At 42.7% G+C, this 17,374-nt stretch overlaps 2 protein-coding genes across 4 annotated transcripts in view; both read right to left on the reverse strand.

The window, feature by feature from the left end:
* NRDC (nardilysin convertase) overlaps positions 1–3,097 on the reverse strand; it is a 44,556-nt gene extending 41,459 nt beyond the window's left edge. The window contains exon 1 of the mRNA XM_032768424.2: positions 2,610–3,097. Coding sequence (XP_032624315.1) covers positions 2,610–2,965 — 356 coding nt within the window. The 5' untranslated portion in view covers positions 2,966–3,097. The remainder of the gene's footprint in view (positions 1–2,609) is intronic.
* Positions 3,098–5,776: 2,679 nt separating this feature from the next.
* Positions 5,777–17,374, reverse strand: part of RAB3B (RAB3B, member RAS oncogene family) — a 132,101-nt gene continuing 120,503 nt past the window's right edge. For all 3 annotated transcript variants that reach the window (XM_032768454.2, XM_032768452.2, XM_075067610.1), the window contains 2 exons: positions 16,384–16,508; positions 5,777–9,844 (listed from right to left, as the gene is read on the reverse strand). In XM_032768454.2, the coding sequence (XP_032624345.1) occupies positions 9,657–9,844; positions 16,384–16,508 (313 nt within the window). In that variant the 3' untranslated portion in view covers positions 5,777–9,656. The remainder of the gene's footprint in view (positions 9,845–16,383; positions 16,509–17,374) is intronic.

Here is a 17,374-nt window from a genome sequence, read left to right on the forward strand (position 1 = left end):
ACACTGCAGGTAAACAAACTGCCCTGGCCTGTCACCAGATTTCCTTGACAGGCCGCATGCCAAAGACTGCCGATCCCCGAGTTGGGGTAATTCCAAAATATTTTGAAAAATTCCACCCTCCATGCTTATTACATGCCACACTCACCAGCAAATACAGAGTCCACAGTTCTCTTCATCTCTGGAATCCCTCTGCCTCAGAATAGCAGCCCATGGTAGTCTATGTACAATGAACTTCCCAATTGCCCCATGGTTACATCATCATAGGGGAAGTTTGGCATACCCACAAGTGCTCTTGCTAACAAAACTCTATGCACAGATGCGACACTCATGGAGAAGCATGAAGAATAATGTGAGTGGGCCAAGGAGGATCAGAACAGAGGTAAGAAAGATGGGAAGAGTGAACTGGAGGGATAGAATGGCAGTTTTCCTACTCCAGGGTATAGAGCCTTCTCCATTAACCAGCAGGGAAAAGCACTTTTGTCAATCTGTGATTCAAAATTTAACCTTAAATTATTACAGACGGAATTAAGCATCTCTACTGGCTGCATGAAGAGTACTGCCCTCACTCCCAGTGTTAATTTTGTTGGTCTTTATCCTTTAAGACTGAAAGTTTAGCATTAAACAGAGGCTGGCACACAGAAATCTCCTTAAGAAAAATCCAGTTAACTGGCCTCTTTAGAAATGGCTCTCAGTGCCATATAAAATTAAGCTGCATTCAAGGAAGATGTGTGTGCAGAGACCACTCTTTCATGTGGTCACATCACTACCACTAAGGACTCCATTAGTGAGGCATTCACTTTCATTTTTCTCTCACCCCACAAAATTAACTTGGTTAGTACGAGAGGTGTTATCTAAACTAGAAAGAGGTGAGTTTTTTTAAAAGTCAGGGACCTAGCACCCTTTGAAATACCACTTACTGCCTAGTGTAAAATGCAGATTAACACCTTTAAAATCAAGTTTGCTAGTGAGAGGAGTGTCAGCTAGCTAACAATTTTAAAATTGTTAAATTGTATCTACACTAGATGGTAAATTATGCTTCAAAGGGTTAGGTGAACGCATATTTAAAAAAAATACGCATAAACAGATCCAGGGAAGCTACTCATCACAACAAACAGATGTCATGCCCCACCATTAGATGGGCCACTTACTTCCATCTTGTTTAGCTACTCTCACTGAATTATTCTGCCTCTGCCTCCACCTCCACCTTCTTCTCGCCTTGTTGAATTCGTAGCATATTTAAACACAAAATAATTCTTCCCCTCCCCCTCAACCCCCCTGCTTAAAATTAGGTAAGTGCCTTGCTCACTTAGGGCCTACAGCACATGGGTGCTAGGTCACATACTCCCCAGACTGGTTTCCCTCCTGCTTGACAGAACTAGTTTTTGGTGTGTCATTGGCAAACTGGGAAATTAAAGCCAGATCTTTATTAGAAACTTGCCAGCTCAGCAACGTTGGTCAACGGAGTGATTTTTTGGGCAACATTTTTACACCTGCAAAATCCCTACTGTAGAAGCACTTACAAAACTGCATAAAGGTGCCTTTGTCCATATAACCTCTTTCATATAGAAAACTCGTATAAGTTATATTACCAAAAGCACTTTTTATTTTTTCAGTATAAGTCTGTATCTACGCTAAGAGAGTTTACTGGTAAAGCTATACCAGCAAATGTTTCTAGTTTAGACCTAGCCATATATTTTTAATCCTGCAAATATTAAATAGGGGAAGCACAGTATAATGGAAAAGGCTTACAAGGTATTGACTTGGATCTCCCCGCAACACCAGCCCTCTACCGTTAAGATGTCCTATCACAACCTCTCTCCCTTCCCCAACCTGAACCCTGTACTGCTTGGAGACCCTTTAAGCTACACACCCCAAACCTCCATTGCTTATATTCCTCTTAACTCATAGCCACTTTTCCTCCCCGGACACCAAACCTCTAATGTTAAAAGTGCTAACACCACCCTTGCACCGTTCAGGGACACAGCCCCTAGTATCTTCCCCATATGCACTCCAGTACTGTTCTCACCCCCAGGCTCGGATTCCCTCCTCCAAGGCACTTCTCTTCCCCTTCCCCCTAACAAGGTCTCCACTCCCTTACACGCATCCTGTCAATCTTGTATCCTTTCCCTGGGGCACTTTTTCCTCTCCTGTTTTCCCTCAAATAGCTTTTTCTCCTGGTCAGATGGATGAGGGGAACAAGCAAAACACATCTTTGCTAAAAGCAAAAAAAAGAGGGCCCCCTTCCCGCTGGATTCCCCCAGAGCTCCCCTTTCTCCCCCCGCCCAGAGCAGCAAGCAGCATTTCTAACTCTATTAATTCAAAAGCCAAAGTCGGAAACCCACAGGTCATGATCACAGACTGTGACTTACAGTCCAGCTTCTGGTTTCTGGACTCCCGCTAACCACCCGCAACATGTGTGATAATTATGGGTTAAAACGTCAGCCTTAAATGCATTCAAACGTGCACACAAAACCCCGAGCTCACCCATGCCCCAGCATCTCCCCGCGTTACACGAGGCCCTCCCCGGTTCCCACTGGCAGCTCCGCCAATGCCGGAGACCCGCCCTGTCTCCAGCAATTTGGGGAGGGAGGCTCCCGTCCCCCCCTCACCTGTACTGCTTGGGGTCACTGGGGGACTTGACAACGTCAGGGTCCCCCAAGTTGGGCTTCGCCCTGCGCTCCCCTTCTTCCTCCTCAGACTCCTCCTGCAACAGGCGGCCCTTCGCGTCCCGGCCGCCCTCCCCGACCTGCTGCCCCGAAGGCAGGTCCGGGCAGCTGCACGAGGCCTTGTTCCTGCCGGGCATGGCTGGGGAGCGCCGAGGCTGCTGCTGGCTGGGCCGGGGCGGGAGCGGCGGCTTCGGGGCGGCTCGCACGGGGCAGCTGCGGCCGGCGCCTCGGAAGGCCTGGTCCGCACCAACTCTCGTTCTCGGCCTCCTCCGCGTTAGGGCGCCCAGGGCCCTCCACATCCACCGGCCTAGTCCCCCTGCCCGCTGGGCCTCGCCCCGAGCTCCGCCCCTCCCCGCCACAAGGCCTCACGCCCACCACCAGCGGCCGCTGCAGCTAAAGCGATTCTCACGTTGGCCTCCCCCTTCCAGCCAATCAGCACCCGACTTGAGATCACATGGACAGGACGGGCCAATCGTAGCACCAGAGAGGTCAGCTCGCCTCTGATTGGCAGAATGGACGCCTGTGGCGTCAGGACGGGGTAAACCATAGTGATCCGGGAAGGGGAAAAGTGCGGAATCCAGCCAGTGGCGAAAAAGGGACCAGGACAGGGCTGGGTGTCAGCCTCCCTCCGGGAATTAGCGCGGCTTGTGCGCCGTCTCCTTTCAGGGCTCGGTCTGATTACTTAAGCCTATCTCCCCGGTCGTGCGTTAGACGCTTCCAACAGCCGGTTTGGAGACGGTGCTTCTCTTCCCATTGGGTCTATGAAACGTCGCTCACTTCTAGCTGGACCAATCAGCTGGCGAGGAAAACCCCACCCTGGCTAGTATGAGAGGTGGTGGGCGTATTGAAGTGCAGTGTCCGGAGATCCTTCCCTGCCCCTCTCAGGGTCACGTGGGGAGCCTGACGGCAGGATCCTGCTAACGCCGGCCTGTGGGTGGGGCTAGAGGCAGCACAGAGCACGTGGATGCGGCGGGGCGGGAGGTGTAGGGTTTCCTGAACGTCCTATTTGCATCTGTGCCCGAGGCCACGCCCTTGTACCACCCCTTCTCTGAGGCCACGCCCCTCCCTTGTTTACTCGCTTATTTTCATTGGGCTGGGGCAGGGCCTTGGGTTTTTCTACGCGCTATTTTTCTGCCTTGTTCAGCCACAAGATGGACCCCAAAGCACATGCTCCCTGGAGCTCATGCTCCCCATGGGACATGCATACAGCTTTCCAGTTTTAGGACTGCATCGAGTGCGGCAAGTCATTCCATAGCTACCAAATATACTGAGCATCTTGAGGCAGGTCTCTGTGCTCCTCAGTTTTCAGTAGAGATGGTCTGGAAACAGACCACACACCCCCATCCCTAAACTTGGTAGCTACTTCTTGGGATCTACTAGTTTGCACCAACGCTGGTCAGGCATGAACAGGAGAATGTCCTTAAAAGGGAGATCCCTGCTTTGTGCAGGGACTGCAGTTCAGAGCTCCCCTGCCCCGGAAGCATGGCCTGCTGACCGGGAAAAGGGCTTGTGAGCCTTGGCCACCCAGGCCCTCTCAGAAAGGAAACAGGGTGGTACTTTCTCTCTCGCTCTGGCTTCCCAAAGACCTAGAACTCTGCTTTTTGTGGGCTATGAAAGAATATTGACTTTTTGTTTGGGCTACTTTAACCCTTCTGTAATGGGGCAGAGCATATGCACCGTTTTTGTTTGTTGGGGGTGCTCAGCCCCAGCCCCTGTCCCCATTCCACCCCTTTCCCCAAGCTCCCACCTCTGCCCCTTCCCACTCCCACCTCTTCCCTCCCCCAAGTGCACCCCATCCCTGCTCTTCTCCCTCCCTCCCAGCACTTCCTGCATGCCACCGGACAGCTGGTGGCAGCAGGCATGAGAGAGCAGGAGGAGGAACTGATCAGTAGGGCCGCTGGCGGGCAAGAGGGAAGCTGGTTGCCAGTAGGTGCTAAGCACCCGCTAATTTTTTTCTGTGGGTGCTCCAGCCTTGCAGCATTCACGGAGTTTGCACCTATGGGGTAGAGGCCCTGAACGGCACAGCCAGAAGGCCATGCCCACCCTCTCACCAAGGAGATGCTAAAGAGACATAACCTACTATGAGGAGAGACGGTGGTTCATCCTCTGTGCCCAGGCAATCCATGGCCTCTCTCAGTACTGTCACCTTGGGCAACTGATGAGATGGACACTTGTCCGGTGAATGCTGGTGTGAGACCATCACGTGCTTTCATACTGGCCAATGAATAGCTGCCAACAACAACAGTTGTACCAACCTTTACCAGAAAGTAGGTCACAGCATGACACCCTACAGTGGTGGCTGGTGCCCAGATTAACAGGCTGAATGTCACAAGCTGCCTCCTCCCATTCAGGTGGGTCATAATGAGGACCCTGCTAGGAGTGGGAGGATAAAGAAAGGTGGTGGGCAAATGGGAAAGAAAGAGGCATCTCTTCCTTCTGCCTCCCCATCTTTACCAGGAAAATGGACACTTCACTCAAATGGTAGGATGGGAGAAAACAGTATTTTCCTCTCTAAACCTGTCACTGTGCTCTACTAGTCCCCTCTGTCCCAGCTGTCTAGCTTTCCCCTACCATCTCCCACCAACCCTGCCACACACCACCACTTCACCCACATCTTCAGGCACCAGTTGATTCCATTCTTCCGGCATTCAGCCTATCCCCCTCTCAGCTCAGAACCCCTCAAGTTCCCTCATCTCCTTCCAGTCTAACCCTCACCAGTTCAGAAATGCATCTCCCGGCCCCTGCACAGCCACCCTCCCCAGTATGAGACACCCTCTTCTTCCTTTAACTTCACAGCTGAGCACCACCACACTCAGCTCTGAACCCTTTCATCAAGATATTTTTTTGTTACTAGTTAAGTTATCCTAAAACCTGTCTGTCACCACTGAAATGTTACACCTGCTACCCTGTTAATGCTTGCTTTGCCATTCAGCCTACAACATCTCCTTCCCCACAGTGGTTCCTAATGATAACTGCAGCCCAGGGAACATTACCTGGCAGAAAAGGCACAAGCAGCTCAGTTTAATTCAGAAAAAGACCACCTGTTCCCTGATGACTCCATCCTTACTATTTGTTGAGATAAATAATGTAGCCCACACTCAAGCAATCTCTGGCCACATTCAGAGACTAAATAATGTCTTTTTATTTTGTTAGCTTCATAAATATAGATACAATATGTACACTCCTAGCACTGCACAAATTGCATGTTCACCACCAGCTTAAAAATACCCCATAAAAGAAAGCATTTATTTTAGAAAGAGGACTTTTGAGAGCAAGAATTAGCAGTATCCAAACACACACTACAGCAAGGCTTTGATTCACTAACACAATAGATATAGAAGCTATATTAAGTCTAGTTGGTTTTCCATGTCAGAAAATTACTAGCCTTTGTATTAAAAGCATTTGAGGTATGACAGAAGGACACAGCTGAGGCCCTAAATCCTGCTAGTTACAATGCAGTGGACAGATCCCTGCACGGGACCCCACTGACTTCAGTGGGGTCTCTCACAGACACCACACCCACTTGCACAGAATAACTTGCACAACTCTGGCCTAAATTGGCCATTCTGTGTGCAAAAAAAAAAAATAGGCTAATTTGACATCACAGATTTGTATGTACAAATGCCATTTGTACTCTCAAATTTGAGTCTGTGTGCATAACACTTAGTCCTGCCATGAGTGCAGGGGCCGGGATTAGATGACCTTTCATGGTCCCTTCAAGTCCTATGATTCTATGATAAATAATTATATGAGCAAATAGACATTTGGCCTAGAAAGTATGAGAGATCTGTGAAAGTAGCCCTCCACATGTTTATGTATATATACACATGCTACAAATCTGGCTACTACATATATATCCACACAGAATTGTACTCGTATGGATATAATAACCTTAGTGCCAGAAATGTTGAATGTTTAAAGGTATGCTATAGCTAAATTGTAAAAATTGCATCCCAGAAAGAAGCAGGCCATGGGATGTTGATATTTCAGATTTTCAGGATCTCAGTCATCTGTTGTTCACTGTCGCCATTTTTAAGCCTTCATTATTTTTATGAATTCCTTCTTCTCTGAAGTTTTTTGACTTTATATTTAAGTCTGAAACTAGAAGAAATAATGTCATCATAAGTGCAACCTTTTAGCACAAATTTAAGAAAAAAGCCAAGAACAATATGAAAACAAGAAATACATGTAACATATAAACCAGGCTGGGGATTGTAATTGTGGTATTATACACATTACAGGCCCTCCTGCTGGTGGATTTTTCCATTTAATTTTAGGGTTGCATTCAGCTTGATATCTATCCCTCCACAGAGTTGTTCAGTCAGCTGACCAAGTTGAAAGGAGAAGTTCTCCTTTGCAAGGCAGAACAGCTATGCTGATCAAGATTAAAAGGAGGAACATCTTAGCTTTTAAGATCCATGTTGATCATTTTAGCTGAGTTGTACGCATGCAGTTGTTTGCAGATCTGGTCGCCTCATCTCAAAAAAGATATATTGGAATTGGAAAAGGTACAGGAAAGGGCAACTAAAATGACTAGAGGTAGGGAACAGCTTCCATATGAGGAGAGATTAATACGACTGGGACTTTTCAGCTTGGAAAAGAGACAACTAAGTGGGGATATGATAGAGGTCTATAGCAAAAGTAAATAAGCGAGTGTTATTTACTCCCTCTCATTATACAAGAACAGGGGTCACCAAATGAAATTAATAGGCAGCAGGTTTAAAACAAACAAAAGGAAGTATTTTTTCACACAACACACAGTCAACCTGTGGAACTCTTTGCCAGAGGATGTTGTGAAGGCCAAGACTATAACAGGGTTAAAAAAAAAAATACCTAGGTAAGTTCATGGAAGATAGGTCCATCAATGGCTGTTAGCCAAGATGTGCAGGGATGAAAAAACATACTCTGAAGTGTCCCTAGCCTCTGTCTGTCAGAAGCTGGGAATGGGCGACGGGATGGATCACTTGATTACCTGTTCTGTCCATTCCCTCTGAAGCACCTGGCACTGGCCACTGTCTGAAGATAGGATACTTCAGGTTAGCTGGACCTTGGCCTGTCCCAGTATGGCTGTTCTTATATATGTGTCTGATGGTTAAATAGACTTGTCATTCCATAAAACCATACATGCACATACCTCAGCCTTTGGTGTTTCTCCTCCATGTTTCTAACATTATTTAATCAATCACTGTAGAATCAGAACCATTCGGATAATGTTAATAGTCACAAGAGTGCTGGTTCCTGTTCTGATTGCAACCAAACTCCTACTGATTTCAGTGGGAGCAGGATTGGGCCCATTACCTAGAAAGCATATTAAAGTTTTATTTAGTTAGAAGTTCTTGCTTGGTAAAATTGGAGATGGTCCCAGACCAAAAACTATCATGCTGGTTTCCAATGGAAATTGATGCAGTAGATATTGCTGGCTGCAGTAACTCCCTCCGGCGCGTAGAGCAACTCAAAAAAGGAACAGGAAAGGACTGTACAGGCGTGAAAGTGGGATCCAATAGCAGCATGGCTCAAAATGAATCCATTTTGCATAGGGACTTTGAAAGCCATACAAAATGGATGATCGTTTTCTGGGATGAACTGGACTTCGCCCAGTTTTCTGCTGACTTCTAAGAGTGCCACGCCCTCTTTCTTTTAGGCCTGAGTTCAAGCACCTCCTCATAAGGCGTAGGTATGTCAGAAGCTCTGTGACATTCACCTTGGGCTTAAACTCTAGTTTTGGGTGCATGTGTTATCCTTCCACAGGTTTCCTTGCTGGAGAATTGGTTAAGTTGTATAAAGCACTGTACTATTTGTTCCTTTGAGGTTTGCCTATAAATCTATATTTAATTATCATGCTAAACAAAAGTAATTTTTCTAATAATAAAACAAAATGAAATATTCTTTCCCTTAAAAAACCAAAGCCCCCACAAATATATCATGGGAGTTAACCTTGACTACTAGCTCAGGACTTTTTGCAGGTAGATTTTACTACTTAGCTTGTAAGCTCTTTGAGGCAGGAACCGCCTTTTTGTTGTGTATCTGTACAGCTCCAAGCACAATGGGGTTGTGGTCCATGATTGGGGCTCCTAGGTACTATGGCAATATAAATAATAAATAAAAGTAGATATAATAGTTGTTCTTGTAGATCACTTATTTTAAGAGCAAGACGACAACAGACTGGTTACAAACACTCACATGTTGGTTCCCAGTAATTTGGTCTGAGATACTGGCATTCCAGGTTAAACGTGCTACGGTTGGCCCTGCATGAGCCCCAAATTAGGGAAGTGCAAAAGTGGCTTAAAGCCACTTTTACCCTCTCCCTGCTTGGACTCTGATTCTTATGCTAAACCTCTGAAGAGGCATGGCACAAAATTCAACTCCTACTCTCTCCATTTTCTTGGTGGCCCCAGTGTATTAAATAGAAATGAGTCCTTTCCTGCTACCCAGTCCTGCTGCATGAAACAAAACAGCAGAGTTTTACATCAAGGAGCATGGCCATCTCCTACCTCAAGTCTTGAGATGTTCTGGGTTTTTTGGATGTAAGGACAGGATTTACTGTCCTATTTTGTGAGGGGAGTCTGGGTTTCTTCTTTTCTTTTTTTAAATATTTTTCTTTCTGATCTTTTTTATGTTCAATGCTCTTTATCAGTTGTTGAGCTGTGTGTTGGTATAGAGCTCTCTCCCCAGCAAAAGGGCCTATAACAACAAAGCAACAATCTCTGTGGGAATAATCTAAAAATACATTTAGATTATTATAAAATTCTTAAACTTCACCCATTAACACTAGGTGCACTTACAATATTTATTTAGGTTTTTTGTTTGTTTTACAATATTAGGTGTATTAGATATATTTAACATTAACCTTTCCAGGACATTTAACCACCACGTCCATTTCCACTATAACAGAAACTTCAGCCTTTAGACAATATGATAATACATCATCACATGTGACAGATAAAGTGTGTTCAGGGAAGGAGGGAGAGAGATTCACAGAGATTAAAATCACTAGCAGGAACAGTTCTGCTGCAAAGGGGGTGGGTTGTCTGTAAGACGCATGTTCTTCCCAGAACTGCCTCTGGACGGGTCAAACTCTATACTCTCCGACATCTTTTCACAGATTATATCCACTAGGCGCTCAAAGACCTGTCTCACATTGATGTTCTCTTTGGCACTGGCATCAAAATAATCAAAACCTGTGAAGGAAGCAAAAAAAAAAAAAAAAAATTAAAATAAGTCTGATTATAAAAAGAATGCTTGAAGTAAGTGTAATGGTCTGTTTAAAACACCAACAACTTGTTTTGTATTCATTTGGTAGACAAGAAACACTTCAGAATTACAGGACATCCAAGCAGATTGAAGCTGTCCTGGCTCAGCTGAGTGAGTCTAAGGGGCAAGGCTAACCCTTAATACTACCATGGTGAAGAGCTTTCTAAGCAGTGCTGATGAGTAGGCCCCTAAAGCATTGCTCCCTTCTGATCAGAGAACAATTAAGTTTGGATTTATGTGAAGTTACTGATGATTCCAGGGTTGTTGTTTTTTTCTAGCACACCTTTGGCATCCTGCACCCATGAAGCAGTCAGCCATGACACTACCCAGGCCAACCTTCCTGCCCACTTAGATCAAATCGAGTGCTCAGCCCTCCTTAATTACTAATTTGAATTCTTGCATGAGACTTCAGCCCAGTGCCTCAGCCATGAGCAGAATATCAATGCACTGAACCAACACTGTCAGCCCCTACAATTCTTTATCTTCCCATTCCCAGAAGTCTAGGAGACTAATCATTATTTACAAGAATTATGTTGTTACTTCTATTCTCCCTACTATTATATTGCCTACAGCAAGAAGTCAAACTACCATATAAATAATCTGCTTTGCAATAAATTACAATCCATGGTGATTTGTATCATGAGCTTTTGTAGCACATCAGCTCTCATGTCCCATTACTAAACCAAGGAAAAGAAAGGCCCATTTAACTGACTAGTTTGCCTTCATTTTGTCACTCTAAGTCTCATTGTTTCAATGTGTAAAACAACAAGTAAGTTTCTAAACACTTTTATCACTTCAGAATCATTTTTTTTTAAAAGGTCTCTCAATTTTAACAGGATAAAATACCTAGCAGTGCCAATACTGACAGTAAGCCATTGGCTGTAACTATGCAACTTGAATCATTAGTTCTCAAACTTTAGCCTTTCACATAGCAAGCCTCTGAGTGCAACCCCCCTTATAAATTATAAATTAAAAACACTTTTTAACATATTTAACACCATTATAAATGCTGGAGGCAAAGCAGAGTTTGGGGTGGAGGCTGACAGCTCGCAACCCCCCCACCTAATAACCTCGCAACCCCCTGAGGGGTCCCAACTCCAAGTTTGAGAACCTCTGCATTAGACAATTTGAAGAGGTCAACTTTTAAAATTGGTTCTTAGTGACAGTAATATAATGACCTGTTAACAAAAAACAAGAGACTCCAGAAAAATAAACTTCTCCCATCAAGGATACCTCCGCTTGTTTAACTTACACTCACTGGGGGGCTGATTCCTGAAAGGCACAGAACAGGAAAGACAAAGGGCACAAAGGTAATTTTAAGCCCTCTTCATGGACCGTCCTGCAGCCTAGAATCCTCACAGTATAATAGTAGGATTTTATGTTTGTATTTTGTATTATTTAAAATGAATTATGTATTAAATGTATTGGCGTATGATTTGACCATATTCTGCCAGCCACCCTTTCTAAAAGCAGAAAGGAATGGTCTAATGGGCAATTGGTAAAGATGCATCAGCCAGAATCTATATCTCAGCTGATTTCAAGGTGATAACAGACCCTTTAGGATCACCACTTTGTTGTAGGTTTACTATTTTAAAATAAGTAAAAGAATGCAATGATTGTTTTCTCTTGCATTGCAATTTGATGTTCCTGTTCAATTGTTTTGTGTAAATCAATTCTGTGTTGTGTATGAACGAGGAATGTATGTGCTGAGATAAGTGTGAAGGCCATCACCGAACCAGATGTTCTAGGGAGAAACCGAGGACAGATTTAAGGGCGCCAGAAGATTGCAACATGCCCCTATTGAGATGTCAGAGGAGGGCAGATTGATGACTCTAAAGATGAGACAGGCACCTATCAATGGGGACAAGATAGCTGTGATCAAAACCAACCTGGGGCAACTCCCTGAGAGACTTAATGAAAGAACAAGATAAAGACTGAGGAGGAGAATTTAAGAAAACAAGCACTCATCAAACAATTGATTACAGCATGATGGTACAAAACTCATTGGCCTCAATGAAGGAAAATCACTATCTAAGCAAGGTGTCTTGCCATGAAACTTTGAGTTTGTCCTGCCAAGACTTCCCCAGAGCATTGTGTCACGATCGACAGAACCTGGCTCCTACCTACCCGTGATCAACCTAGCTGGCCACTAGATTGATCCGGACTCTGGACTGGTAACTATAACATCGACTGGCGGGACAGAGTGAGTGTGCGCGTGTGTGTGATTGAATGCATATGCTGATTGTTGTATTTTCAATAAACACGTCATATTGCCTTTTCCCCTGAAAAAGATCCTGTGTGCTTATAAGCATGACAATAACACTTCGTGCTTCTATGACGGGGGAATATGCATATACACATTATACACACCTGGGTTGGGGTTGAAATCAGCCCAGGAAATGCAGTTTGATATATTTCATCCAGACCTGTTTAAATGTTTTCATCACAGATGCTAAGGGAAAATATTAATGAAAATTCTGCTTATTACTGAATAGGCACTGCTGTAGTGGACCAGATCCATTACATGTGGACCAGTATTCAATTTTTGACAGTGGTCAGGAATGGATGCATACAAAGGAAGGTCCAAGCAACCACCTATGGCATAACTCACCCACAAGGGAATTTTTGGCCTAACTTCAGGCATGTCCTGATGCATGAAAGCTTATAACCTTAATATATTCGTACTGTAGGATCAATAATTATTGTCCTAAAAATATTAAAGGCCTGCTCCATCAATAACCCTGTTCATGGCTGAAGTCAAAGGTAGTGCTAAGGATGCAAGATGAGCCTCCAATTGATAACTTGATTAAGTTAATCAATGCAGACTCTTCACCTCAAGTACATCATTTCAGATTATTTTATTGCTCCTATAAATGGTTAGAGAAACATGCAGAGGCATAAACTTTACATGAGGGCATTAATATGAAAGCTAACAGTTTAAGCAGGCAATAACCAATTAATCAAACTTCTTTCCCCTCGCAAAGTAATTTCAGATAACGTTGTACATAATGCCACATCAGCACTTAGAAAAGCTGCCTGATAAAATCTGAAATATTTTAAAATAGACAATGTTTCATACATTATGAGGCTTGAGCAGAGTGGAAGTGCCAGGAGCTTCCAGAAATATAATTAGCTTTTGCTTTCTTCTACCAGTGGGGATATATTTCTGACAAGCTCAGGAATAGGTCAAGAGGTCCAAGTGTGGATTCTTAATTAAAGTAGTTCTGTATTGACGTAATCAGTTGTTAGGGAGACAACATGTGCAGTATGTATGCATGCAGACAGGACACCCATTGAAATGTTCCAGACATAAGGATTTAGACCCAAGATATCAAGAATTTTTTGGTAATGAAAACAAACAGATGAACATCTTTGAAAAAAAATAGAAGATGGTATAGTAGCTCAAACAGAACTTCACATTTGGTTGTAATATGTTTAGGCATTAGGGTCCAAATTTTCAATCACTGAAAGCTAAATTACTCTTGAAAAATATGCAAGCACCCATCCAACTTGTGTAAAACATGCAGTTGTGAATGCAAGTTAGGTATCTGTTTTGCAAATGTTTATATTTTCAGGTGCATACTGGGCACTTGTGTGTGTGAGAAAAGGACCCATTACATCTTTTGCAAACTAAACATGCATTTGTTTTTTTCATTAGTACTGTACTTAATAGGGCTTCTGGTTTTCAATGTTTATTTTTAGCAATTTTTGAGTTTTATGTAGATGTCCACAATGAGGGGATTTTGGGGTTCTCTCTTGTATTAAACTGTCATGAGTTAAAGTATAGTAAATATATTATTCATTATATTAGTATACACTGTAATGAGTAATCTCTTTGTAATGTTCCCTAGTGTGCTTTAATGTAGGGCTGTTTAGAAATCATACCCTGGTAGTGCATATTACTGCCTTATGTAGACAAGCCCTTAGATGCAAGTAACTATTTCCAGAGTTTTTCTCGTGTTTATTAGATAAATACCAATTTCATTCTTTTTGTATCGGGGGTATTTTATCGATGTGAAATTCAGAAACCCCTAATAACAGACCGCTACTAAAAAGTAATTAGAATTATAGGAAAAGAAAGCTATTATTTGCATTATGGTAGAACCCCAAGGCTCCAGTCTTGATTGTGCTAGATATAGTTCAAACATATTTAAGATAGAGCCCCTCTCCCAAAGAGTTTACAATTCAAAGCCTTTATCCTGGAGATATTATATCCATGCTTAGCTTCGTGCATACGAGTAGTGTGAGTGTTGTATGCTGTTTGAGTCAGGGGTCTGTGTTTGTACAGGGCCTAGTGCAATGGGCTCCTGGTCCAGGACTGGGGCTCCTAGGTCCTATCACAATGCAAATTATAAATAATACCCGTAAACTGAGGTTTGTCCACAACTTCCTCAAGGTCACACATTGAACCAATGATAAAGCTAGACATACAATTGGACTCCAGTCCCCTGCTTTTAACAATAGAGTATTATCCCTCCAATTAATAATAGAACCCAACATTACAGATTTGAGAATTGAGTACAGTAGGAAATTTTAATAAAACTGGGGTTATGACAATTCCCGTAAGTGCCCAAAGAACCTTCTCTTTCCTGCAAACCTGAACAAATATTTACAGTAACCCCTTCTACAAGGGTCTCTAGGAAACAGCATTAATTGAAGTCAATTTTAACAAGATTTATCAGATCAGTAGAAATCCTAATGTGACTATGGTGGTGTAGTTAAAACATCACACACAAGACCAGATTCCTCAAAGATTTGCACACATGCTTAACATTAAATATGCAAGTAGTTCCACTGAATGCAGTAGGACTATGCACATGCTTCAAGTTAAGCACACACATTACTCTTTGCAGAACTGGAGTCTTCCTGTAACTGCCTCTTGTATATTTTACCCATAATGCTTTGTAGCATTTACTCTGAAACTTTCTATGTTACATTCTTTGTCTTAAGTAGAGATATAGGAAACAATGCTAAATAGATGAGAAATTGGGATGCATATTCTACATTCTGGTGTTCATTCTAAAATCTTTATTCCAAACTCAGCTTCTTCCAGTAGAAACTGTTCTCTTTTTTCTAGCAATCGGGTGATGTTACTTCTATATGTGGGCAGGAAGCCCGGTAAGTAACTGTTATGGTTCTCAGGGTACCCAGGACGGTGAATCACCATGTTACCCTCTGTCTCCAGCATGAGGGAGACTTGCTTGTGCTTAGCTGGGTGGCGGCTCCCTGACACCACCAGCCGGTTAGCCACCCAAACACTCTCCTCTGGGCCATGCTTGCCCTCATTTTGCCTTGCAGGTTAACAATAGGTGCATCCCAGTCCCAGAGCCCCTTTGCAGCATTTTCCTGTAGTGTCCAGCCCCTTATCCACTGAACACCCACAGAAACACCATGTCTGCTGTCCCCAAGGGAACAGTGTACACACCAGCTTATATGATTCAACTCAGGATCAGAACCTCACTTAATATCACAGCACTTAGATATGCTTGTAGCAAAAGCAAAGATAAGATTAATATCAAAGATTCAAGAGATAGCAAGTAAGGATAATGGACACAAAAGATTAGGTATAAAACAAAATCATAATTCACCGTCTAGAGACTAAACTTAACAGGCTTACCAGCTGATTAAGAGGTTTACCTCACACCCCCGCCCCACCAAAGTCCTTTGCAACCAAGGCTGATTTTGAGCCCATTTTCATGAATCGAAACACATTGCACGTTTACTTCCTAGGTGCAGGATGGGGGTGGGAGAGGGCATCGTTTTTGCCTTCTATTTCTATCCCCAAAGTTCATTGTCTGTACTCTGACACAGTATAACCGTTTCCCCTCCCCCCACTTTGTTTGTTTTCCTGAATGTTCTTCCCTGTTGACATCACATCTCTCTGTTGACTTCACATGTAAATGTATATCCATTTTGTTAGCTTGCAATGCTTAATTTACATCTCTCAACAGGTGAATAAACATTTCTTATCTGAGAGAAAACATGTCTGTCCACCCTGCCTTGATACAGACTTGAAAACGTATTTTCAATATGCCGTATAAACACACAATTCCTTATATAGTATCTGTACATACAGTTCACTACAATATTAATGACCATTGTTACCCTGGCTTTCATTTAAGTCCTCACATTAGCTTCTTTGGTGAACAATAAGGTACATACCAGAACCAGGACACTCCTGTATCCCTCTTGCTAGCTGGCATTAAGGAATTCTTGGGGTTTTTGCTCCACTCTAAAGAACAATTTATAATCTCTGATAAATTGCAAAAAAAATATTAAAAAATCGGGTATAAAAGCAACTTTAAATTCTGAAAGTGACACGGTACTACTCAGCGGAGTGGTATATAATATTTAACTAGACCATTATCTTTGTAGCACTGATATTATGCTGTTGGAAGAACTTTTTCATGTACAAGTAAAAAAGGACACATTATAAACAGAAAAGAAGGAAAGCTTTAACACATACCTAACTGATCAGCCAGATGTTTACCCTTTTCCAGAGGAATGATTCTTTCATCCTCCATGTCACACTTGTTTCCAACCACAATGACTTGTGCATTATCCCAGGAATAGGTCTTGATCTGAGTGGCCCTATAGTAGGACATAGAAAATAGATAATGTATTGTCAGTAGTGCCAAAAAATATTGGAATAAATACTTGTAAACATTAAATCCAATTCCAACTGTAGATCAGCTGTTGATTAAAAGGTAAATTACCAAGCATATATAAGGCAGCAATGCAACATTTTAAAGTTATGAATTACGACAGATTCTATTTTATTATCCAAATACTTTGTATACAAAGTTAATGTACCAATAAAGTTTCCCAGTCACATTTTTTAAATATTTTAAACATTGTGGGAACAGAACAAAAAGCTGAATTCAGTAGTTTCATTTTATACATTTTAGGAAAATTAACACAATTTCTATGGCCTCTTCTGCTTGTATAAATCAGTTAGTGGAACTGCATTTACACCAACTGAGGCTCTGCCCCCTAAAGAGAAGAATATATAATAGATGTAAACTTAGGGTGATCACATGTCCCCATTTTATAGGGACAGTCCTGATTTTTGGGTCTTTTTCTTATATAGGCTCCTATTACCCCCCACCCTGTCCCAATTTTTCACATTTGCTGTCTGGTCACCCCTGGTAAACTACTATTCAGAAGGGATCACAATATACGGTACAAGATATGACAAAAATAACCCAGAACTGAATCACAAATTCAATGCCTCTGGACAAATAAATGATGCTTAATTTGCGATTGCTATTATTTTATTTTTATACAATGTTAGAAAAAAGAGAATGCAGAAGATGTAATGTTAAAGGTTTTTAGTAAAGTGTTTGAACTGGTTTTTCATGAACTCATACTGAAAAACTGAATCATCTTGACTGGAGTAGGAAAGCTGTCATGTGGACTAAATACCGGCTAAAAACCTGTTTAAAAAAAAAGCAAAG

Source organism: Chelonoidis abingdonii, chromosome 7 (genome assembly GCF_003597395.2).
Source record: "Chelonoidis abingdonii isolate Lonesome George chromosome 7, CheloAbing_2.0, whole genome shotgun sequence".
NCBI lineage: Eukaryota > Metazoa > Chordata > Testudines > Testudinidae > Chelonoidis > Chelonoidis abingdonii.